At 40.5% G+C, this 24,534-nt stretch overlaps 1 protein-coding gene across 1 annotated transcript in view; it reads left to right on the forward strand.

The window, feature by feature from the left end:
* LOC306901384 (neural-cadherin) overlaps positions 1-23,836 on the forward strand; it is a 91,426-nt gene extending 67,590 nt beyond the window's left edge. Inside the window, exons 13-33 of the mRNA XM_079469072.1 lie at positions 1,582-1,831; positions 2,948-3,075; positions 3,644-3,830; positions 4,494-4,637; positions 7,953-8,236; positions 8,478-10,095; positions 10,966-11,059; positions 12,949-13,133; positions 13,798-14,033; positions 15,216-15,493; positions 15,601-15,815; positions 17,152-17,279; positions 17,606-17,733; positions 17,937-18,060; positions 18,531-18,711; positions 18,789-18,955; positions 19,042-19,306; positions 20,106-20,286; positions 20,388-20,641; positions 21,309-21,466; positions 21,734-23,836. Of these exons, the coding sequence (XP_079325198.1) occupies positions 1,582-1,831; positions 2,948-3,075; positions 3,644-3,830; positions 4,494-4,637; positions 7,953-8,236; positions 8,478-10,095; positions 10,966-11,059; positions 12,949-13,133; positions 13,798-14,033; positions 15,216-15,493; positions 15,601-15,815; positions 17,152-17,279; positions 17,606-17,733; positions 17,937-18,060; positions 18,531-18,711; positions 18,789-18,955; positions 19,042-19,306; positions 20,106-20,286; positions 20,388-20,641; positions 21,309-21,466; positions 21,734-22,231 (5,703 nt within the window). The 3' untranslated portion in view covers positions 22,232-23,836. The remainder of the gene's footprint in view (positions 1-1,581; positions 1,832-2,947; positions 3,076-3,643; positions 3,831-4,493; positions 4,638-7,952; positions 8,237-8,477; positions 10,096-10,965; positions 11,060-12,948; positions 13,134-13,797; positions 14,034-15,215; positions 15,494-15,600; positions 15,816-17,151; positions 17,280-17,605; positions 17,734-17,936; positions 18,061-18,530; positions 18,712-18,788; positions 18,956-19,041; positions 19,307-20,105; positions 20,287-20,387; positions 20,642-21,308; positions 21,467-21,733) is intronic.
* The last annotated feature ends 698 nt before the right edge of the window (positions 23,837-24,534 follow it).

Below are 24,534 nucleotides of genomic sequence, written 5' to 3' on the forward strand. Positions count from 1 at the left end.
CCATTTCATTCCATAAAAGCATGAAGCAAAGCCACAGAGCTTTTAAGGTGCATGTTTTCCGTGTTGCAGTGGACGGGAATGCTCTCATAATGGCTGACTGGGCCCATGTTTTCTCTCCCTCATTTGGTGCCTTTCTTTGGTGTCTTTCTTTCTCTCTATCTTTTTCCATCCACTTTATTTAGCTTTTTTATCTTTGACGTTTTATGTGTGCTGTACTCTACTGGACTACCATACATGGTTTAGGACTTGTTCTTTGACAGTCACTATTGACTGCTTTGGCCTTGCTGCCATTGGCTGTATTGTCAGTGGAATGTTTTGTTTGCTTTACAATGTCATTTGGTTGATGGTGTTTTGGATTAAAAGGCGTTAAAAGGCTTTGACTTCACAGACAAGTTCCAGCTGTAATATTGGATTTTCCAAGCCCAAATCGGCTGATGTCCTGTATCCAAGTCAAATGTTGTTGGCCGAACACCAAATGAATGTTGTCTTTCAGGATGTGGCAGTAGAGTTCCAGGTTAGCTTGCCTTTGCTTTCACAGCATAGGAACCATAACAGCTTGTTCCACACAGGGTTTAACCAACAACCTACCATAGAGTCTACACCCTCATCATGGCCTGAGTCTTTGTGCAGACAGTTCAGGTTTCCTGTTTTTTCCCTTCAGTTTGTGTGTTCTTCAGGTGTGTAATTGAATAAGAAATAAATGTTATCCAGTGGAAAGCAAATCAGGAAAGTTGCTCGATATGTGTCAATACCAGTTCAATAGGAATTGGATTAAGATGAACCGTGTCTAATGTATTCAAACCCTGGAGTCAGCATTACATTTTTGCATTTGGCAAACGCTTTTATCCAAAGCGACATACATTGCATTGTACTATACATTTGTTTCTGACTATGTGCAATCCCCTGGGATCAAACACATGACCTTGGCATTGCTAATGCCATGCTCTAACCACTGTAGGTTTCACCGATTTCAAATGGCCTATAACACAAATAATAGTTTGTAAAGAGCTGCTCACGCTTTAATCTAATACATGTCTCGGAATGCTTCTTGAGGGGATAAAAAAGCTTATGAACTATTTTAGCACATTCAAGCAGTTTTACCCAATTACCCCAACACACAAACACAAAAAACCCAAAGACACATCCATTACCTGAAGATTTTAACTGAGGTTAGAAAACTAACTTTAAATTATAGAATGTTAATTCACATTACTACAGGCTGAATGTTAGTTTTAGTTTTTTGGTGAAAAACATTGTTTTTAAAACTAAAAAATACTTTATTTAACCCTTTCTCTCCAACCCCTGGTTATATAAAAACAGCTTTTTACTAATTAGGCCCCGCCCATTGCGCCTTTTCTCAAATTCTGTTTGACTCTGATTTGTATCACATGCTGTAAAAAATATTTGAATTTAGTTTCCTGCTTCGTGTCGAGAATGTTTCAGTACATGGTGTATGTTTGCATAATGGGAAATGTATATATTGGTAATAATGTAAATAAATATACTATATTTAAGCTGAATTTAAGTTGGAGTTGTAAAACATGAAACAATCTTCACCAAGCTTTTCTTTTTCCCAAACAGACAATAAAGGCAACCTCTCCTCTTGGTGACCCAAGGGTGACTTACAACCTAGAGGAGGGTCAGGTTCCTGAGACCAATATGCCTGTGCGCTTTTACATCAAACCGAACAGGAGAGATGGTTCTGCCTCCATCCTGGTGGCAGAGAATCTGGATTACGAGACCACGCGTTTCTTTACGCTACGAGTTCGCGTTCAGAATGTGGCAGCGGTACCCCTTGCATCCTTTACAACTGTTTATGTCAACATCACAGGTGAGACACATCATCATATTCTGTGAATTACTATGGATTAACCAACTGAAAACCAATTGCATGTATGAAAAACATGCAATGCCATGGGTGTTGGTATAAGCAAGAAAGAAAAGAGACCAAAAATATATAGAAATTATGATGTAAAAAATATGGCACAACCACTTCCCCTTTCTGGCCTCAGAGGTAAACACATTTGGAGCAGTTTAATAATCAGCATTTCATAGCAGCTCGGTTGGTGAGGAACAGCAGTGTCTGATCTGATTCACTGATTGTGTCGGAGGCGCTGACACTAATGTTTTTCCTTTCTTCATAGCTCATTTAACCTGTGCTGTGCATTTGTACACAACAACTCTCTCTGCTGTCACCGAGCGCAAGTGGAAATTTAAAGCGCTGATGAGTGTATGACGTGTGCGTGCATGTGTGCGTGCGTGTGTGTGTGTGTGTGTGTGTGTGTGTGTGTGTGTTTGTGTGTGTGTGTGTGTGTGTGTGTGTGTGTGTGTGTGTGTGTGTGTGTAAAATGTGTAATGGGAACGTTGAAGAGCTTTGGCGGCGAGGAATGACACTTGAGACCACATTAGCTTTAATTAAAGGGAAAATAGAGATAGAAAAGGGATACAAAAGCCCATGAAACATCTAGTTAGAGGGTCTCTAAGAGTAGTGAATAACAGATCAGTAAACCTGCAACAAATACATTTACTGATCTAAACGTGCAAATAATCAATATACTGATTTAAGTAAAGACAAATCCAGGGCAACAAGTAAATCTGTGCATTAAATGTGCACTCTTAAAAATGAACACGAGGGGGAAAACATCTTGAAACTAGCATATCGTTGCTGTCCTTCCAAAACCTCGGATGTTTAAATTGGAAAAAACACTGCACTTTTTTAAATGATTTTTAAATGAAGCACTCTCCCGTACTTTTTTTGGTTAGATATTCACAAAACTTAGTGACAAACATAAAGGGTGACTAATTATCATATAAAGGCAAACATATTGTGTTTGCGAATGCCATCGGGTTTCATATTGTCTTATTTAATCCAGTGACATTTAAACAGTCCCTGATGTTTGCATCTAATCCAACATGTGTGTCCACATTCATCCTCCGCTGTGTTTAGATGTGAATGACAACGTTCCTTTCTTCATGTCGTCCACATACGAGGCAACGGTGCCCGAGGGGGCCGAGATCGGCACATCAGTGGCACAGGTCTCGGCCACAGACTTGGACTCCGGTCTTCATGGCATGGTGAGCATGGGTACCATCACTATAGTATAACATAGCTGTTAAACACCATTGGTTGTGTTTTCAGATGGGATGCTAACCGGTGTCCTTACCAGACTCCGAAATATTCCAGCTTCATCAGAAAGGCTATGCTAATTGACCGACAAAATGTTCCTGTTGCGTTCTGGCATACCTTAAGTGATAGTTCACCCGAAATTGAAATCTTCTTTCATCATTTACTCACCCTCTTTCAAACCTTTATGACTTTCTTTCTTCCGCAGAACACAAAAGAAGATATTTTGAAGAAAGTTGGTAACTGAACAGTTGTTCTGAACACCCCGTTGACTTACATTGTATTAACACCAAACCAATGCAAGTGAATGGGGTCATGTTAACAACATTTTTCAAAATATCTTCTTTCGTGTTCTGCGGAAGCAGGAAAGAGGATGAGTAAATGAAGGCAACATTTTACATTTTGGTTGAACTACCTTTAACTAAAGCACTAAACAATAAAATGTTTGCAAGTCTAAGCTGTTTTTAGAATTTAGATAGAAATCATGTTAAAATGTCTCAAAATTGTTTTCCTACACAGATTAACTACATCATCCTAAAAGACCAAAGTGGCGACTCGCAGTTCTTCAGCATTAATTCCTACACGGGCATCATCCACACCCGGGCAACCTTCGACCGTGAGCAGAAAAGTTCCTACTTGATTGAAGTCCAGTCTCAGGACAGCTCAGAGTCGGCCCGACCCAGTCAGCAGGGCCAGCCTAACACAGGTGAATGATCTATCATCCAGGTCTCCTTAACCCCTTGATCCAGCTGTTTTCCCCTCCACCTATCACAGCAGGCGAATCAGCCTCAGAGATTAGCTCTATTCATTAAGCCTTCAATAAGTCACTCATAATGAACAATTTATGGCATCCCAGAGGATTGTGTAATGTAGGCCACATATAAAATTATGAGGCCAGAGTATTAAACAGTCATTAGGTTGTTTATGACAGTTTTGCAATAATGATTTCATACATCATAATTTCTGAGCAAATCAGTTTTTGAAGACTGCACATATACTGCATTATAATGAAAATAGTGTCCTAAATGACTTTGCATGAATGGCATCGTTTTAACAAAATGTAACAGTTGTTTGTTTAGTAATTGTTTTCCTTTACAGATATTAAAATTATGCATGACATTTTATGTAAATTTGATGCGAAATGCATGCTAAAAAAGGTTTAGCATTATAAATTTGAATAAAAGCATATTCCAAATACAAATAAAACATAAATTATTTTTCATTTGAATTTGAATTAAATCATGATTTGAATTGAATATTAAATTATTTAATTTAAATTGATTCTTGTTTATCATAGCAGAATTAGCTATTTTTCATACAGAAGTCATTTATGGCACAGAATATCATATTCTTTCATGTCAACACACAGACACGGCCTACGTGAGGATTTTCGTCACCGATGTGAACGACAATGCTCCAGCGTTCTCTCAACCCGTGTACGAGATCAGCGTGGAGGAAGACAAGGAAGTGGGCTTTGTGGTCATCACCGTTACAGCCAACGATGAGGACGAAGGTAATTCACATCACACCCAGACAATCTTATTCTGGTAGCCCCGTCACTCAGCTTCGTTGGTGGCTTTTGTTCTGTTTTGTTTGTACCTCAACTTTCTTTTGACAGCCCACTGATATTTTTGACAGATATGGAGTTGGAGGACCTGAAAAAAGAAATTGTGAAATCTATCATGGTGGAAAATTCACGTCTTTTTGTGTGGAGCTTGTTAGCAAATCTCTGCGGTGAATGTGGGAGTAACTGTTTCAGTCGCTTATTTGATGTTTACCTCTTTGATTTGTTTGCTCTTTGTTGTCTTATAGAAAATTATTAAATAAGTAGCAGGCTCTCTTTAATGATAGCGATAAACCCTCGTGTTAAAGATTTTGCATCGTGATGTGTGAGATATGAGGTCCCAGACGAATAACGATTGGGGATTTTAAGTGGATAGTAATATGCAACTCTGGCCTTTTGAACATAAAACTAAAACGATAAAGCAGCGTGTTGTAGTTACAAAACTCTCAGGCGCATTACTGGGGGCTGTGATTCAATGAGAAAGGAAATAACACAAGCATTTAACTGTGCCTATTCTGAACTGTCTGACACAATCTGTAGAGACAAAAAACAAAGCATTAAAAACACTTATTTAAAAGAACTAGTTTTCCTACATATGTAAGCTCTAAGTTAAACTGATGTTTAGTTAAATTAGAAATTCAGCATGAAAAAGATCTGCCAAAGAAAAATTATTTAACTTATGCGATTACCTCATCTTACAGAAGTCAGCCGGTTATGTTTTGTCCCTCTAATGTAAGATGTCCATTAACATGTGTACGAGCATTGCTGACTGTGTACTCTATTTAAATCCTATGACGTGTTCGACCTATTAAATTATAGTTGGCTGTTTACTAAATGTTTTATTTATGTATTTAGAGAACAGTATATCCTTCAGACAGTCTCAGTTCTTTCCTCAATGCACGAACAGCTATTAGTGGAACTCAGTTGGCAGTTAAAATAGCATATTTCCGGTCTACTGAGTAACTTCTACAAGTTGGTTTCGTTAGTCTAGAATGGCTGTTGGAACATTCCCTAGAGGAAGACTGCTCACATATCAGTTTTGCATAAAAGTTGTGTTTCCTTTATGTGTCAGTGGTTTCTCAATGTTCGTCCTAAAATTCTGTCAAAATTATATTAGACAGAGAGGAGACAACTGTTGACAGTAAGAGTATAGATTTATATAGCTAAGGTAGCCTAACTTAGATCATTTAATTGAGGAAGATTTTGATGACAAAGCCCTTATTTCTCCTGATTCATTTCTCAAGACAATTATGTGAGAAGCGGGAATGATTGTTAACCCAAAAATTCTGTCATCATTATTCACTCATTTTTTCAAACCTGTATGACTTCATACTACAGAACAAAAAGAAGATTGTCAGTAACCAAACAATGGCGGTACCCATTTACTTCTATTGTATGGACACAAAACCAATGCAAGTCAATGGGTACCGGCGTTGTTCGGTTACCAGCATTATTCAAAATATCTTCTTTTGTGTTCTGCAAACGAAAAGAAAGTCATACAGGTTTGAAATGACAACTTTTTTTCATTTTAGGCTGAACCATTTAATCTAATTGAAAAACAGCTTTTTGTGTAGGTCAAAACATTACAGGTGTCTTTTAACATCCACAGAGTTTCTCCTGTTAATCTGAGGGCGACAGGCTTGAACAAATCAGCTGCCTGTCTAATGTCATGTGCCAGGCTGCCGCTCGCCTACCTACCCCCTAATTTCTCGTCCTGTCTCTAGAACATTCCGGGTTGTCACCTCCACACGTCTCAGTGACACGTCTCAGTGACACGGCTCCTCTACCTGATCTCTCTCTGGTTTCCATCAGGGCACAGTAACTCCGTCAACATAAACAAACGGGCAGGAGCGGCTTCACCCCTTACATATGCATGAGAAAATTACATGTGGCATGGAGCCGTATCAACAAGCAGACTGCGGTGAAGGAGACAGGGACATTGAGATGTAGCTGCACAGGCATCTGATAGCTCATTAACAATGAGATGGTAGAAGCGCCGTGGAGGTGAGAAGGGTGACTTGACCTGCCATGGCTGGATGGGCGTCCAGAGCCGGGCGACAGCTAATATCTCACGACTGTCATGAAATGAAATGCAAATCAGAACTTGATGTCCCTACGTCCCCTCCCTGCTTTAGAAGGCACAGTGAACGAGATCACCATTAAAATGCAATATTTCATAATACGCTGGGGATGAAAATGGGATGTAGGAATAATTAGGAGCTGATTTGTGGGAGAAGAGGAATTTTATGGTCCTGTTAAGTGTTTCCTAAAGCTGATTAGCAGTGTCCTCTTTGAGCTGTTCATTAAACTCCAGACTGATTTCAAAGATGAAATATGTAAAACATGCAAAACTTTCTTCAGGCTGAATGAGCACAGGTCTCCTGGACTTTGGAGCCGCCTTTCATTCCCCATTTTTGATAGCACGGGCCCCGCAAATGCAATTGAGGGACCACATGCCTAAAATACTTTTAATGTATAAAGATGGATATATACTGTTTGAAAAATAACAATAATTAACTCTGCTACAAGAGTTCGGTTTGGGTCAGTGCTGGAGCTTTGAGGGTAAGCCATATGGCTCGGCTGGTCATTATGAAAGCCGCTTCTGGCGAAATCGTCGGGTCTTCACCCAGAGAGTATCACGGCAGATCGCGCTTCACAACTGTGGCGGATAGCCAGGATGAGCACGACACGTTCTAATGAAATCCACACACATCACGCCCAGATGGTGTTTGTCTGAAAAAATATGATCCAGACTGGTGAACAGAACTGGAGAGAAGCTAGTGCCATGTCATCTCCTCCCACAGTGAACCAGAGGTAGACAGATTTAGTTGGGGTCGTAGTGATGGCTGTTTAAGAAGTCAACAATTAGCTTCAAGTATGTCAACATCAACACCATACCAAAAGTGTTTTCTTAATTTGATCCTCTGTGTATTATTTTCATTTGCTCTAAAGCCACTGCTTATGGAAAAGGCTGAAAATGGGATTGGTTTAATGATGTATTGATGACTGTATGTATCGTCTGCATGTTATAAAATGACATGTACAAAACAGCCTGCATGTGACATTTTGTATGTTTATGTATGCTGATTCCAATATTTAAGTACAATCGTATTGTGCCTGTGTGCCTGTGTGCGTTTGAGCTTTCCTGGCCTTTATGTAATCCACATCAAGTGGGCACAGATTAATGCTGACATTCTCTTTCGATCCAGCTAAGCCGAGCTTAACACTTCCTAGAATGCTAACACATCCCAAACCCCCAAACAGGTGCCAACGCCAAGCTGCGCTACCAGATTACCTCGGGGAACACCATGGGTGCCTTCGATGTGGAGCCAGAGGTCGGCACCATCTTCATCGCCCAGCGGCTGGACTACGAGCAAGTGCAGAGATATGAGTTACGGCTGGTCGCGTCGGATGGAAAATGGGAAAACCAGACGATGGTTGTCATGAATGTCATCAACCAGAACGATGAGGCGCCTATTTTTACTCAGACCGAGTACCAAACCAGTGTCACAGAAGAGCTCACAGATCTTCCAGTCTTTGTACTTGAGGTGAGTGGTGAAGCAGTCTTTATTCAGAGGTCCCTGGCACATGGTTACATTATCTGTTAGTGTGTCTCAATATTGCATCTATTGAGACTTCAAAGGCTTTGCATAAACATACCGGGAAAGAGAAGGGTATCTGCATACCTTTGCTGTGACTATTAACTTTTAATTGCCTCATATGTTCTGCCATGAGTTTGTTGAGTTCAAATATGCAAGCTTTTTTTTGCCCCATCTGTCGTTCTTTCAGGTGTCAGCAACAGATCCAGATCAAGAGGCGGACCAGAGTGCAGTGCGGTATTCTCTACATGGACAGGGTGCCGGTAGCGAATTCACCATAGACGAGTTGAACGGAAGGATCTACGCCCAACGCCGTTTAGACCGTGAGGTTCGTTCCGCCTGGCAGTTCCTCGTCCTGGCTACAGATGAGAACGGGTCGGGTCTAACCGGGTTCGCTGATGTACTAGTGGATGTGCAGGATATCAACGACAATGCACCTGTCTTCCTGTGTTCCACCGATAACTGCTTTTTAGGTCACGTGCCTGAGAACTCCCCAGCTGACACTTCCATAATGGAGATGCGGGCAACCGACCTAGATGACCCGAAAGTTGTCAAGAATGCTATCCTCACCTACAGAATTGTACAAAATGTGCGCAACGAGATCAACCTAAACCTTTTTTCCATCAATCCAGCCACAGGGACTATTTATACAGTCCTGCGCTCTTTGGACAGGGAAGTGGTGGACCGATATCTTGTTGTTGTGGAAGCTCGGGATGGGGGAGGTCTTTCGGGGACGGGAACAGCCACCATTGTGATTTCTGATGTCAATGACCATCCTCCAGTGTTCACCCAGAAGGTCTACATGGCGTCTATGCCGGAAAACTTGGACATCAACAGCGAGGTAGTGGTAGTGGCTGCAACAGATGGCGATGAGGGTGAAAATTCGGCAATGACTTTCAGCATCATTGGGGGCGATGAAGATCGTAAGTTCTTTATAGAAACAGACAAGGCGAACCGACGTGGCGTGGTGAGGCTAAAGAAGAAGATAGACTTTGAAAAACCGCATGAACGCAACTTCAATCTGACAGTGAAAGTAGAAGACGCTGACTTTTTTAGCCTGGCTTTCTGCATCATCCAAGTGGAAGACTCTAATGACCATGCACCAGTCTTCTTCCCACAGTTCTACGAGGCCGGATCCATGTTCGAAGATGTTCCCATTGGCACCATTGTGGCACAGGTGACCGCCATGGATATGGACTCTGGCCAAAATGGGAGGTTCACCTACAGCATCGCCCCAGAATCCGACCCCTTCCATCAGTTCTTGGTGGATAAGGGTGGTTGGATCGTAGTTGCAGACTTTTTGGACCGAGAGAAGGTGTCCCAACACAGAATCATGGTTCTGGCTACAGACATGGGCAGCCCTGCTCTGACTGGCTCTGCCATTGTGCTGGTAACTGTGCAGGACGTAAATGACAATGGACCAGAGTTCGAAGCTCCCTATCGGCCCATTGTGTGGGAGAACACTGCAGCACCACAGATCGTTCACATGAATGACACTTCGGTTCTGCTTAATGCCATTGATAAAGACACCTCATCTAACGGAGGGCCTTTTTCTATCCGTCTATTGATGCTTACCTCTGACGTTACTAATTTTAATTTGACTGACCTGCGAAATGGTAGTGCCAAGATTACTGCTCTTCGCACCTTTGACAGGGAGAAGCAGAAACAGTATCTTCTTCCCATCCTGATGATTGACAGTGGCTCTCCACCAATGAGTTCCACAAGTACACTCACGGTTATAATCGGAGATAAGAATGACCATCCTCATGCAGCAGGACACAGCGAGTTTATAGTGTACAGAGTACAAGGTATGTCTATGCTATTTACTTTGTCAAAAAAATTTAAATAATACATTCATTAAGATCAAATAAAACTTTATATTTGTAATCATATGTCAGAAGGTTTGAAATAACTTAAATGGAGAAAATTAATTTGTGCCAACATATTAATTTCTTTTAATGACAAAACATTATGGCCGTCCAGAGTCCAGAATCGAAAAAAGCTCCTGTTTATATGCCCCTTAAACCTGGCTTTACGTACATTGTTTGCGTTGTGCCATGTTTACGCTATGTGATAAATTCCTATTACAAGGTTAATACAGTTTCAGCAGCGAATTCTTAAGTTACATTTTCAGCAAATGAATAAATGAGTAAATGACCCTAAGCTTTTGAAGAATATTTTAAATAACAAAATCCATGATTTCACAGTAACACATATCCAGAAAATATATTTAATTTAATCTGTCAGCCCGAAATGTTAAAACTTTTGGAACTTGATATATTTTGTAGCGTTTTCCTCTTTTCTCTGCTGAAACTGTATTAACCTTGTAATAGGAATTTGATTTGTCACATAGCGTAAACATGGCACAACGCAAACAATTTACGTAAATCCAGGTTTAAGGGGCATATAAACAGGAGCCATTTTAAAAGATGTTGATTTCATGACTAACAGGATTACAGCATTTCATTTTGCCTTATGGAGAACTGGCAATGGTGCATCTCCCCCCCCACTGCTCTGTTTAAGCGGGACCATATGTGCCAATGAGATGCTCTGCTGTTTTGTTTATCTCTTTAAAGATACGTCTCTTCCACCCCCACACGCACACATTCATCGCCCTAGGTATTGCTCAGACTGGATGGCGGTCGCTGTTCTCTAACCTCATTATGTATTTTCCCCAGGTACGCTGCCCACCACGGTGCTCGGACAGGTTCAATCCCCTGACCTTGATGATTGGAGCGAAAAGACGTACAAGTTCGAAGGCAAACCCCTCAGGTGCTTTGATGTTCTATTGAAGTTTGATTCAAACTCTACTGTGTCAACTCACTCTTACAAGCAAAGAAAAAAGAATAAAAGTGAGCGAAGATGAAGAACGAGGCTGCACGGAGCGCGGCATATTAGTGCGCCGACAGCTTTCCTGTCACCCGCTTTTTAATACTTCATCAAACAGGGGATTCAAAATTCACTCTGAAGTGAGATGAGAAAATGATGTTGGCTACAGGTTCTCTCTAATGGAGGGCATGTAAGGCTTTCTTCGCGTAGGCAGATCCGATTTGGTTTTTAAATCAGATTTTGATGACTGACCAACCTACAAGTGATGTGATGAAATTGTATCTGTTTGTTACAACAATTAGTCAGTATCATTCCTATAGCAATAATGAGAGTTTCTTACTTATATTAACAGTTAACCAAACAGTTCTTGGCCACCATTGACAATCATAGTAGAAAAAAATTACAATAGTAGTCAAAAGTGCCCCAGAACTTTCTGCCTTCCCACATTCTTCAAAATATCTTCTTTTGTGTTCAACAGAACAAATACATTCCCTATTATGGTAGTCAATGGTGGCAGATTTGATCTGGCAGTTTATACAGATTTGAGTAAATGAAGACAGAATTGGCGCAAAAGCAAATAGTACTAATTAAAATAGTATATTAGTACTTAATGTAGTGCCATACTTAAATGTAGTGCCTCTTCTGAGATTTCATAGTATGCATTGGGCACCTTTTTGGACACTTTTTTATGTATTAAGTTGAAAATATTTTCAGCTGTGAACCATAAAGCTCTTTTTAAGTGTAGATATTGGTACAAAAATATTTCTTCTGATAACATTATAGTTGTTTATCTGATAAAGGACTGTTTGAAGTTCACGGGTGAACCCCAAAACTAGAGAAGAGTTGGGCTAATACTCAAATGCTAATACTTATGCTAATACAACAAATGTGTTCGCTCACACTGCAACATTAAGTTCCGAAAGCTGTGGCCCGAAATGCGTTGCGAAGGATTGGCTCCCATTTATTTGGATAATTAACACATTAATACATTAGCAGTTTGATTCTAGCTACCCTGACACATCTCTTGGCACCGAGAGCGTGGCTTCAATCCAAGCCCTTTATCATTCGCTTACTTGACGGTTAAATACCTCATTTGGCAGAAGAGCTGAAGGTCACCGGTGAGGTGGAACTCTTTTCCTGTTATGTGAACATGATAGAATTTAATTTGAGCAACGGCTAATGTGAGTTAAGTGACCTTGGTGCTCAACATCTGAGGTTTTCTACATGCTAAATATAGCATCGGTACAAACGCCTTTTCAAAGAGTCATACAGCGGTGTTGGTGTTAAAGGTAAACTCGATTGACAATTTAATTTTGCGCCAAACACACCTGTTTCAGCCGCACTTAGATCTTTTGTTTTCTTTTCAAAATGTTAAACATGCAAAAAAAAGGGGAATTAGCACCATTAGTGTTTAGATTTAATCACAACTGTGACCTAGAGAGAGAGAGAGACTGGTGATGCATTGCTGTGTCTGGGATGTCTCGTATACGGAGCAGCAGTAGTGTCCCTGTCATGGTCATCACATTAAGAGTCACAGACAGGAGTTGACATAAGTGCTATTGCTGATATATACACAGCCATTAATAATACAGCAGAGTCATTTTGCCGCATCAGTACTGCACACGACGCTGATGCCATCTCATGTGTGATGATCTAGGAACAAACCTGGAAATGACTCTCTGACTCATTGTTTTCTCTCTAGTTTGAAGTAGTTGATGTTCTTCCAAATGCTTTTGACATTTGTTCAGTTTTTAGTTGTTAAGTAGAGATCAGAATCCGTAGACAAGTTGCCTTATGATTTAGTATTTGTCTTATTTTGTTTATCCACACAGGCAGTTTAGTGTGAACCAGAACACGGGTCAGTTGAGCATCAGAGAGGGCACACCAGCTGGATTCTACAGCCTGCAGGTGAGGGTGGCAGATAAGAGCTGGCCTGATGTCACCTCCTCAGCTGAGGTCACGGTGATGGAGCTGGATGAGGAAGTGCTTCGGAGCGCTGGCTCTGTAAGACTGGCCAGTGAGTATCTTCCCTTTCAGTTCTTAAAGAAACAGTCCAGTCAAAAATAAAATTTCTGCCATTCATTTTTGTTTAAAGCCTCTTTAAGACACAAAATAAGATATTTTGAGAAATGTCTAGGTGGTTTTTGTCTATACAATGGAAGTCTATGGGTGCCAATGTTGTTTGGTTCCCAACGTTCTTAAAAATAATTTAATTTTCTTTCAAATTTAAAAGCAAAAGAAAGTCATAGAGATTTTGAATAAAAAATATAAGACGAACTGTCTCTTTAAAATAGACCTCCTCCATATTTGTCATTTATTTGTATTGCTTCCAATGTTTCCTCATCTGTAAGTCGCTTTGGATAAAAGCGTCTGCTAAATGACTAAATGTAAATGTAAAATGTATAAATATTTAATGCTTTAAATCAATGAATCGTTGATCATTATCATTAAATACTTTCATGTACTATACAAACACACCATATGCTTAAGAACTTCCTCTGTAGTCTAAAAATGTATGTTCTCATGTTTCTGACATTAACATGCTATATGAAACGCCCACTTTTACACATTAACGCCCCTTCAGTGTTTATCAGCTTTGGTCACCGGGGATAGTCAAGTAACAAAGATGGAAGGACAGAATCACAATGAACTGTGTGTCTTTGTTTGTGTGTTTTGAACAGACCTGAGTGCAAATGAGTTTTTCCAGACATCTGGGAATAAGGAGAGCAGATACATGCGTCTCAGACGCCTCTTATCTGAGCTCCTCCAGACAGACCTGGGAAACGTAGATGTCTTCAGCGTGGCCAACGGCAGCCAGTCGGCACAGCATCACCTCAGCGTGTGGTTCGCCGCTCATGGCTCACCATACTATAAACCAGAGAAACTCCACGCCTATGTGGCCATGCACAAAGCTAAGGTGACAAAGACACACACTGGCACTTTCACACGTATCACATTCTCTCTGTTACTCACACAGACACAGACATGGTGGTTATGAATCGCACACCTGCATTTATAGTCACGCTGTGCTGGAGTCAATGAATATTTCATTTCTGTATAAGGAATGAGATGGTGGGCTGCTGCTCTCGGCGAGCAGGGAGGCCGGGATAGAGGGAAATAAAAAACATGTTACTCCCTGTGTAGAATCTAGCAGTCTGTAAATCAGGTGTAGGAGTGAGGGCTCTTCACAGCCCAGCGTGGTGCTGATGGTCTCACAGAGCTCAAGTTGGTACGCTACATCAGGAACAGTTTGAAAACTTTAGAGCGCCGCTGAGTGATGTGAAGCGGTGCCCTTGAGATGGACTTCCATCATTTTATAACTGGCATAAACACACATGGAGTTACACACACAACCATAGAAGCAAAATTGCAATGATGGAATGCATGTGTAGGTTCTCATGCTTTAGTTCTTTTAGATAAGTGTCTGGTCAGGTGATAAATGAAAATGCAAAAATGATTATATAAATATGAGTATGATTCTGATACTAACAATAAAAACGCAGTTTTAATAATTATATCTCATGATTTATTTATTAAATAATTCATTTATAATTGATTAATAATTTATTTAAAATTATACTTTACACAAAAAGGCTATAAATATCAGCTAATAAGATAATGATAAGTAAAATGTTAGTGCAAGTAGTAAAATAAAATAACATTTAATTGAATTGTAAAAATACAATTTAATTATAAAATAAAATAATGACATTTTATAATATTAAAATATAATATTATTAATTTCTAATTGACAGGAAAACAGATCAGCACATAAAAATAAATCAGCAAATGTAACAAAAACAATTGAAGTATATTTAATGAAGCGTATATTTAATGAAAATAATTTAATCATCAATCTTTAAAAAATACTTCACACAAAGATGTTCTAAATATTACTTAGTAAGATAATAATAAGTAATGTAGTAGTGCAAGTCATTAAATAAAATAAATAATAAATAATTCAAATTAAATAGAATTTTATAACATTAATATAAGTACAGACAAACAGTTCTTCATCTGAAAGTAACCAAAATGAATAAATGATTGAAGTTTAATTAATGAAGTAAATCATTAAAAAGAAGCCTTCTGTTTCTCTTAGTTGGAGTCGGCTCTGGATGGGACCATTCTACAGGTGGGGGTGGATGAGTGCGCCTATACAGACTGCAGTCAGACCGGAGGCTGTTCCAGCAAGGTCACGTTCAGTGACACCCCTACAACACTAAACAGTGGAAATGTCTCTCTTGTTTCGGTTTCGGCCAAAGCGAACTCTCAGTGTGGCTGTCTTGGGCGAGAAAGCATCCACCTGCAGTGTTCCTCATACCTGCGTAACCCCTGTCTGAACGGAGGCACCTGTGTGGACACTGAACTGGGCTACAGGTAAAACAGTTTAGAGATCATTTGTGTGCTGCACATTTTTTCTGTATAATAAAATAATCACTGTGTGTTGGTAATTTAGTAATGGAGGATCTCTTGCTGTTTTGCAGGTGTAAGTGTCCCCCCATGTTTGATGGACCGGAATGTCAGCAAACCAAACATAGTTTCTTAGGCAATGGTTATGCTTGGTTTCCTCCCATAAAGCCTTGCTTTCAGAGCCATATTTCTCTGGAGTTCATCACAGAAGCGGCCAATGGCCTGCTGTTCTACAATGGACCAATGGGAACATCTCAGCCAGGAGAAAGAGAGGACTTCATCGCACTGGGTATATTTCGCAAGACGATATTTGACAGCAAACAGCCTTCTGATATTCTTAAGACGTTCAGCTTTTGTGCTCATGTGGAATTAACATGACACAAGGAAAAATGACATAATTTTCATTATTTGTTTAAGATTTTCGCTACTATTGAGCGACTTTAATCTCTTAACTGCACAAGTGCAGTCTAAAGAGAGCCATTAATGATAGATATTTAAATGAATGTGGTCAGCATTGTTGAGTGTGGGGTTTGGGTCAGCATTGATCTCGACCCCAGGTCAACATTGAAGGTCAAATTTTCCACCTGCCCTATGCTGTATTATGCAACTGGTGGTATGATTTCAGGAAACAACCCCCTTGCGGCCTTGCATAAGCTTGCATCATCAGTTTGGGTGGTGTTTTTATTGAACTGGGGCCAAAACCCTCCACTGCAGTGACAGCAATTTGAAACTGACCACGGATTGATTACGAATAAGCATTTCTTGCTGTCTGGGTCAAAAACGATCTAGAGGGGGCATAAAACAGCATTAGTTTCTTATTCCACTTAGTCTATGTGACCATATGCTGCACCTTGAAAACGTTTAATTGGTTTAGTATGTCATTTCTGAATCAATAACATGGAATAATTATTCAATTATTTTATATAATTTATAAAAAAATATACAATTTAAATAAATGAGAAATAAATCTAATGTGTTTACTATTTGCCCTAAACTGTTTTTTTTGCAAAGCTACTTTGCAACAATGTAAAATTGCTATTAATATTAGTAAGAAAGAAAATGATAAGTGAAGTAATAGTGCAAGTAGTTTTAACTACTTTAACAGGAATATAGATCAGATTAGCATGTAAAAACAAATGAGCAAATCACCAAATTGACTTTATTCCTGGAACCTGTTATTCATTTAAAGTTAACAGATATAGTAATAAAATGTAATAAAATAAGTCACTCACAGGCATGTAATCAGATCAGCATACTGTATACTCATTCCTGGAACCTATTTTAAAGTTAAAACCTACTCGACAAATAAAGTACTAGAAATTAATTAGAATAAAATTTTGGGAGGAAAATATGAAAATTATTGTAATGAAACACACATGTGTATACAGTAGATCAATTAGTAGAGCATAGCATTAGCAACGCAAAGGTTGTGGCTTCAATTAGCTGTGAACACACATACTTGAATACACTGTACATTTCTTTGGATGATCTGGAAATGCAAAAATATAAAAACATGGAATTTTAAAGATATGAAATTAGATACATTATAGTAATCCACTGTTATTACATCCGTTGACACCCACATCAATACTCCGTGTCTTCTTCTCTTCTGTCTCTTTAATCAGAGCTGAAAAATGGAGTTCCCTTGCTGAGTGTGAATCATGGTTCAGGGACGCTCACGTTGCAGCTGCCCGCAAGATCCTCCGCCGCTGACCGGCGCTGGCATCATCTCGACATCATCAGTGACGGCAAGGTACGGCGAAACTCAGATAATAAACAGAGAGGAATGATAAAAGGTCTCGGAGGTCAGACAAACAGGATGAGATGCCGGGCTGTGGCCAATCCCAGCTGAATTTTAGTTTGTCTTCATAATGTTCTCAATTTCACGAGATATGAAGCTTTCAGACAGTCAAGATCATAACATACCTCTGAGGGTTAAGCAGATTGTGATCTTCGTTGCCTTGCGGGATTTGGGTCCAAAATATTCCATTATAAAAGTTGACCGCGCATGCCCTTGTATGTGATGTAACACACTGCCCTGAAGTAAAATCATTGGTGTGTGCGTGTGTTTATGTGCAGACCGTACAGATGATTCTGGATCACTGCTCTGGTGCTGCGATGAGCGAGGTGGAAGGTCTGGGAGTGGAGATGTTAGAGATGGATCAATCGGTGTGCAAGGCCTCAGGAGAGACTCCAGGCAGCGAGAGGTAAAGGACATGAAACTGATATTTTATCTTGATATTTCTATATAAAAAATCTGGGTTTTCATGCTGGTAAGGCTAGTTTATGATTGGTTAAGCTAGTTTAAAGTCACCAGTATATCAGCATCCTTGAAATAATGTATTCTGATGACTTGAAGTATATAGCAGTGAGGATGTGGTGTGACCACATATGTGCATCTCCTCTGCAGGTTTTTGGATGTCAACCAACCTCTCCAGCTGGGCGGGGTTAAAGAGACCCACCCATTCCGTCGGTCACACCCCCCTTACAAGGGCTTTGTTGGATGCGTAAGAAACCTGGTCGTGGACAGTCAGGTAAATCTAGTGAAAGGATCATTCACCCAAAATACAAATTCTGTCATTTATTCACCCTCATGTTGTTCAAAGCTTGCATGACTATTTTTCTGTGGAAGCCAAAAGAAGATATTTTGAGAAATGTCTCAGTGGTTTTGTGGGGAGGTGTTGTTTGTTTATCTATGTTCTTCAAAATAGCATCATTTTTGTTCTGCTGAAGAGAGTCATGCTGGTTTAAAATGACATGAGGGTGAGTAAATAATATAACAATATTCATTTAGGGTGAACTATCCCTTTAAAGTGTATATTTAAACCTAATGGCTGTGGTTCAGACTGGGTGTGCAGGTTTAAGAACTGGGTTACAATCCCCTGTCTTTGTTTGGACATAGCAGACATCCAGCCGAGCCGCATTCTGACAGCGAGTCAATACAGGTCAATGAGATTCAAAATAGTGCTGACTCGGGTGTCTCTGTGTGTCTGTTTTCTGTCAGGTGTATGACCTCAGCAGCCCGGCAGAGAGCGAGAACAGCACCCCAGGATGTACGCTAACAGACGGCGTATGTTTGACCGCTGGAGGGCCCTCATGCGGCGTCCACGGGAAGTGCTTGGGGGAATGGGGTTCCTTTAGCTGCGACTGCCACTCTGGATACAGTGGACACAAATGTGACAAACGTGAGACAGCGCTTCCCCATTTTTGAGAACACTGTGATATTTTTGAACGGTTCATTTGAAGTGGTTTTGTGTTACAGCTCTTCCTGAGTGGTCCTTTGAGAAGGACAGTGTGCTCCGGTACCAGCTCAGAGGCGGTGGAAGTCCACGCAAAACTCAAGCGCATCTACTTCTAAGAACGCGCTTATCTGCAGGCATCCTGCTCAGCATGTCCTCCCGCGACTCCAATGAGTTTATTATCCTGGAAGTAAGTGATAAACATACATAACATAAAACTGTAAGATTTGGAAACTAAAGCACAATCTCATGTACTTCAAACTTTTTGTCTCACAGATAGTTGATGGATACCTCAGCGTGCGCTGTAATCTTGGAGACGGTGCTCACTCTTTGAGACTCAAAGGCCAACGTGTGAACCATGGGCAGTGGGTCCTAGTCAGCCTTCATCGCCATGACAACATCTTCACTCTGCGACTGGAGCAGGGCGGAGGTTCACGAGAGGTCACGGGAGTCCTGGGACAGAAGAAAGAAATAGTGGTGCATCCCTCCAGCGTGTTTTTGGGAAACAGCGGCACTCCAAACGCTCATGGAGACTTTCAGGGTGGGGCTCTTCTCTATTACTGATGTGACCTGTTCCTATTCTCTGCTTTATTTCCTAACAAATATATAATTTGTTCTTTTATCATGCTTTTGTTTAAATCTATCTGTTCCTTTTGATGTGGGGTCACTTTCGGTCACCCTTTTTTGTCTGAATGATAAAAGCTTAGTATTTGACAGTAGTTACTACTTTTAAACTTTTATCACTTATGTTTTTGTTCGTGTGTCTGGTGGATCCCACAGCATTATTCGTTGTTTTTATTTCCGTTTTTACAGCCATAGAAAATATGTATGACGATGTTTACTCATCCCTATTACAAGCAACTTTTTATAAGTTGCTAATAAGCAACTCATTTACATTAGCATATATGGGTAATATTTGTCACTAATTGCTAATTGTTACTTGTAAGAAATACTATGAAGGTAAAAAACATCTTTAATATATATAAATGCTGCAGGATGTTTTAGGAAACATTGGAAATTGGTACGGCAGCCCCGAACACCACACAAAGCTTTTGTCAAAATTTACACCTAAAGAAACACTTTTCAAAAATAAAATGTGGAATTAAACAAATGTACCTAGCCTGGATGTTGTGGATTGATAGCTTGGATGAATGTGGATTGATAGTATGTCAAGGAAGTTTAATACCCCTCAATTTATCTCAATAATAATGATTATAACACTTTTGTAAGCAGAATAAATGAATCATTGGTGATAGAAAATAAAAGCTCCACAAAAACACTATGTGAAAGGGCAAAGATGACTTATGATTATTAAGATTATTATGTCTTTTACCCTGCAGGCTGTATGCGGGACGTGCGACTAAACGGTCACTCCCTACTGCTGGATGGTCAGGGCACAGAGTTCAGTACGGTACTTGAGCGGCGTGGGGTCTTGCCCGGCTGTCACTCTGATGCCTGCAGTCCCAAACCCTGCCTGAGCCCGCTATACTGTGTGGATCTGTGGAGAAAACATGAATGCAGGTCAGAACACTCTCACACAGTCTATACTGTGATTTTGATTGAAGTACACCTTCTTAAGAGAAGGCTAATGTGGACTGGAATCTTCTTTTAACTCTTCTCAGGTGCCCAGCCAATCAGGTTGCTGTGATGGATGAGGTCACAGGACTTTTGCATTGTGCCCCTTCCCCCTGCGGCCCCACCACATGCCGTAACGGTGGCACCTGTCTGGCCCACACCACCAAGAGCTACCAGTGCCGCTGTCCTGAGGGTTTCAGGGGTCAGTGGTGTGAGATCGGTCAGGTCAAATCTCTCCGGATCGCCGCGCTCAGTCCGAGCTCCATCCTGGCAATCAGCATGTGCCTGCTCGTTTTTTTCGGTATTTATTGCGTACATGTGTTCATGAAAGAAAGCACATGCATGTACAGACACTGAGACAGAAGGAGGTGAGAATAAGGAGGTAGGTCAGGTGAGTCTGCGTGTGCGCTGCTGACAGGTAACAATGCCATGACAGACTGCCAGTGCCCTCCAGGTCTCTGCTGGTTCTGACACTCCGTCAGTGACATCACAGGCAGACACACAAATCCTTTTTAAGGCATTAGCGCATGCAGGAGAGAATCACTCATCGAGCGAGGCGAGAGAGAGAAAAGTGCTGCCAGATAATGGGATTGGTTGGGCTTGCGGTGGAGGAGAGATGCCTTCTGAGAAATTTGGCAGCAGACACGTGGGTTATTTTAGGATTGATCTTCCTTTACTTAAAGAAAGGCTTCGTGCCATCCATAAGCAGACGGAGTCCAGGAGATGATGGGAGAAACGGATGAAAGCGCAGAGATCCGAATTATGCATTTTGACGTTTTGCATGGCCTGTCTGTACATAAGCATCCTCATGATAAAATGAAATTTAGGTATTAAATCATTTTGGTTAGTCCATTCAATAATAACAAAGCGTCAGTACAGCACAATAAAACTTATAATAAGATAAAAGTGATCAAATAATACAAACATTCACAAGCTCCCTATCTGTCTCTCATTTATTTCACACCCAGGTGTGCTCGTGGCAGTGACCGTATGGAATCAGAAGGGCAGTCGGAATAAGTTTCGCAAGCGAGGAGTGTACCACATCCCGGCAGAGCACGAGAGCTGGGAGGACATCCGGGAGAACATCCTCAACTACAACGAGGAAGGAGGAGGAGAGCAGGACCAGGTATTCCATTAACACACAAGGCCAAGGGGAGACATTGATTTCCTTTCACCAACACTCAGGTCAGGGGAATGACTTCCATCAGCGGGAACATGTTTCCGGCATGTCCCTCTAGGTGGCACCATTGAATACTTTGCTGCTAATCCAATGCTCTACCAATTGATATAAAACACAATTCAGATTCCTTAGCATTAACAGAGCATTGAAAAACATAACGCGCAAATAGAAGCCTTGCAAAAATGTAAAACTCTTTTTATTTTGTGCCACTAGAACGCCTATGACATCACAGAGCTGAAGAGGCCGCTTTGCTCCAGTCTCTCTCAGTCGTCCTCCTGCACCACTGCACCTCTCATCAAGTCCTCTCAGGGCTCCCAGGAGGAGGTCCACCCCTGCGGGAACATCGGCAACGGAGCCGCCCTTCCCCACCACCACAGTGCCAACTGCCCCGCCCACTGCTCCATGGACTTCAAGAGCTACGTGTCACGCATCATCTGGGAGGCCGACAACGACAGCACGTCCTTCCCCATGGACACCTACAACGTGTACTGCATCGAGGGAACGGGCTCCACAGCAGGAAGCCTCAGCTCTCTGGGATCAGCCATCTCTGAAGAGGACTTTAGCTATGATTCCCTACAGCACTGGGGATCAAAGTTTGCAGGGCTGAGCAAGCTTTACCGCAGGCCGGAACTGGGCATACCCTATATGGATACGATGCCATGCCTAAGCCAGAGTCTTTCTACAAACCAGATCGATGAACAGCATCAATAACCCAACCCTTCAATCCAAGAGTTAGTTTTGCGTATATTTGTTTAAAGGGAGCAAATTGAAATCTGCAGATATGTGGCCGGTTTCTGATTATTTGGGGTGCATTCACAAAGCTTTATAGACCAACTGAAGTGGGAGAACGGATTTGCTTTATTTATTGATGGCTGTCTGAGAGAACTTTTCAATGTACTCATATTTATTTTTGCTCTGAGATGATACGGAACAAAGCCAGCGAGCCACCACGTGTCCTGTCACCATGAAGAACATGGTACGCGTTCATGTCACCAACATATTGCAGAAGGACGTGAGTAATGCTGCACTCCATTCGAGAAATGTAAAGCTTCCATCCAAACCAATGGAGTTAGACAAAGATAATGATAAGCAATCACTTTCAATCCAATAAAACAAAAACAATCCAAGACAAAAACTTACGAATGAAAACATAAATTAATATAACAAAACAAGTTTTATAAATGTTTGCATAGAAAGATGTGTAAAACAAAGTTGGTAGTCTTAAACCTTTAAACCCAATGCTGGCGTACCAGTTTTTCTTTATTGCTGGTATGATGTTTGTTTTCACCATTTCGTTGCTAATGTAAGCCATAGATGTTGAATGTGAATATTTCACATCCGACATCTGAAAGGAACGCAGCATTATTCTGTGTACTGATCGGGACATAACATTTTGTAAATCTACACAAAAACACACCGGTCGTAATGGACCCAGCTGATAAATACCCACTTCTGAATTTTAGCTCTGAAGCATAATTTTGCAAAAAGAGGGCTAAGAAGACACCGAAAGATTTCATAGGTGAATGATGTGCCAATATATCAAAGATCCGCTCATGCAAGGTGAGCATAAGTTATATCACCTTCTAGTGGCATTGAATTGTTTTACTCTGGTATAAATGCAATTCTGTCATGAATATTCATTGCATAGGCGTTTTTCTTTCCTTTCTTGTTTTAATGTGAAGGACATAGTGTGTATACCATTCCTGATCCTGGTGTGCTGAAACACGGTGACATTGTTGTCAGTGTCATGGGAAACGCCGGATGAATGTATCGTGTAAAGTCAAAATAGCCGTGTTAAGAACCCACTGTGTTTTTAAAGTCGAAAAAGTCGGCAGCGCAAAACAATCACAAAAATGCTTATAGATATTTTAAAATTGCAATATGCTTACAAAAGATCTGTATAGTTCTATTTTTATCGTTGTGAAATTAAGAAAATGAGTCTGCCGATCTGCAGAACATATTTTATAAGAGTCCTAAGAGGTTTCTCTTGTGTTTTCAAGGTAAACCTCTCTGTCAATTGCATACACAATTCATGTCAAACGTATGTTCGTGTAAGTTGCGGCACCTACAGAGAAATAAATTGGGGTCAGGCTCACACATTGCCACTGCATTTTCCAGACACTGATCTGAGCGCATCGGGGAAGGTCAGTTCATTCGGTTTGTAAACAAGAGCAACATTTTCCCTTCACCCATCACCGTTTTGTGCTGCTTATTGTATTGACGTCATGTAAATTATGTACATAATACTTTTATAGGGACCTAACATCTGATATTCCTTTTTGTATATGAATGGTAATAAATTAAATGTTTTCCTTGAGCCATTGTGAGTGTTTTTTTTAACTATTAGAAACGATTTGCCAATATAAAAACACACATGGCCATGAGACTTTCTGAAAAGTAGAGAATTCTTTTTTCGTTCTTTTACTGCCACCCAGTGGTGGATTACAGTTCTGTGCGTTCTCATTCATTTAAGATCTTAATTGTTGGAAATTGTCAATTATTGAGTGGTTATTTTAACCACGCCTCTTCCTCTAGTCTGTACCAATCAGATGAATTTAGTCATTATTACAAGCAGCTGGTTTATAGTTGGGAGATTATAAAAGTGTGCTCAGTGTTCTGCATCAAGTGCAGAGATAATGTTGCTGAATGGCAAATGCCAGGTGGCTTTACAGAATTTCTGCTATCCGTGGCTTAATTTTTCTTATGTCTAAATAAATTTAATTTCTTAGTGAGGGTTGTGATTCCACAACAGAATTAAGTTCTGTTAAAGGCTCCATAGAATCAATGTGATGTAAAAAGATATCTTAAGAAGAAAAGATGTTTGATATATTCCGTGTAGACAAGAAATGTATTTGCTGTTCAGTATACAACAGAATTGACCGATTGTGAACTAATTTCTTTGATTCATTCAGAAAAAAAACTTGTGGGGCATATATTTGTCTGTTCAAAGTTGTCCAAGCCATCACAATGCGTCAGTATTTAGGACAATCATTAAAACTAAAGGCACGCATAAA

The sequence above is a fragment of the Barbatula barbatula genome (genome assembly GCF_947034865.1).
Source record: "Barbatula barbatula genome assembly, chromosome: 12".
NCBI classification, from domain to species: Eukaryota; Metazoa; Chordata; class Actinopteri; order Cypriniformes; family Nemacheilidae; genus Barbatula; species Barbatula barbatula.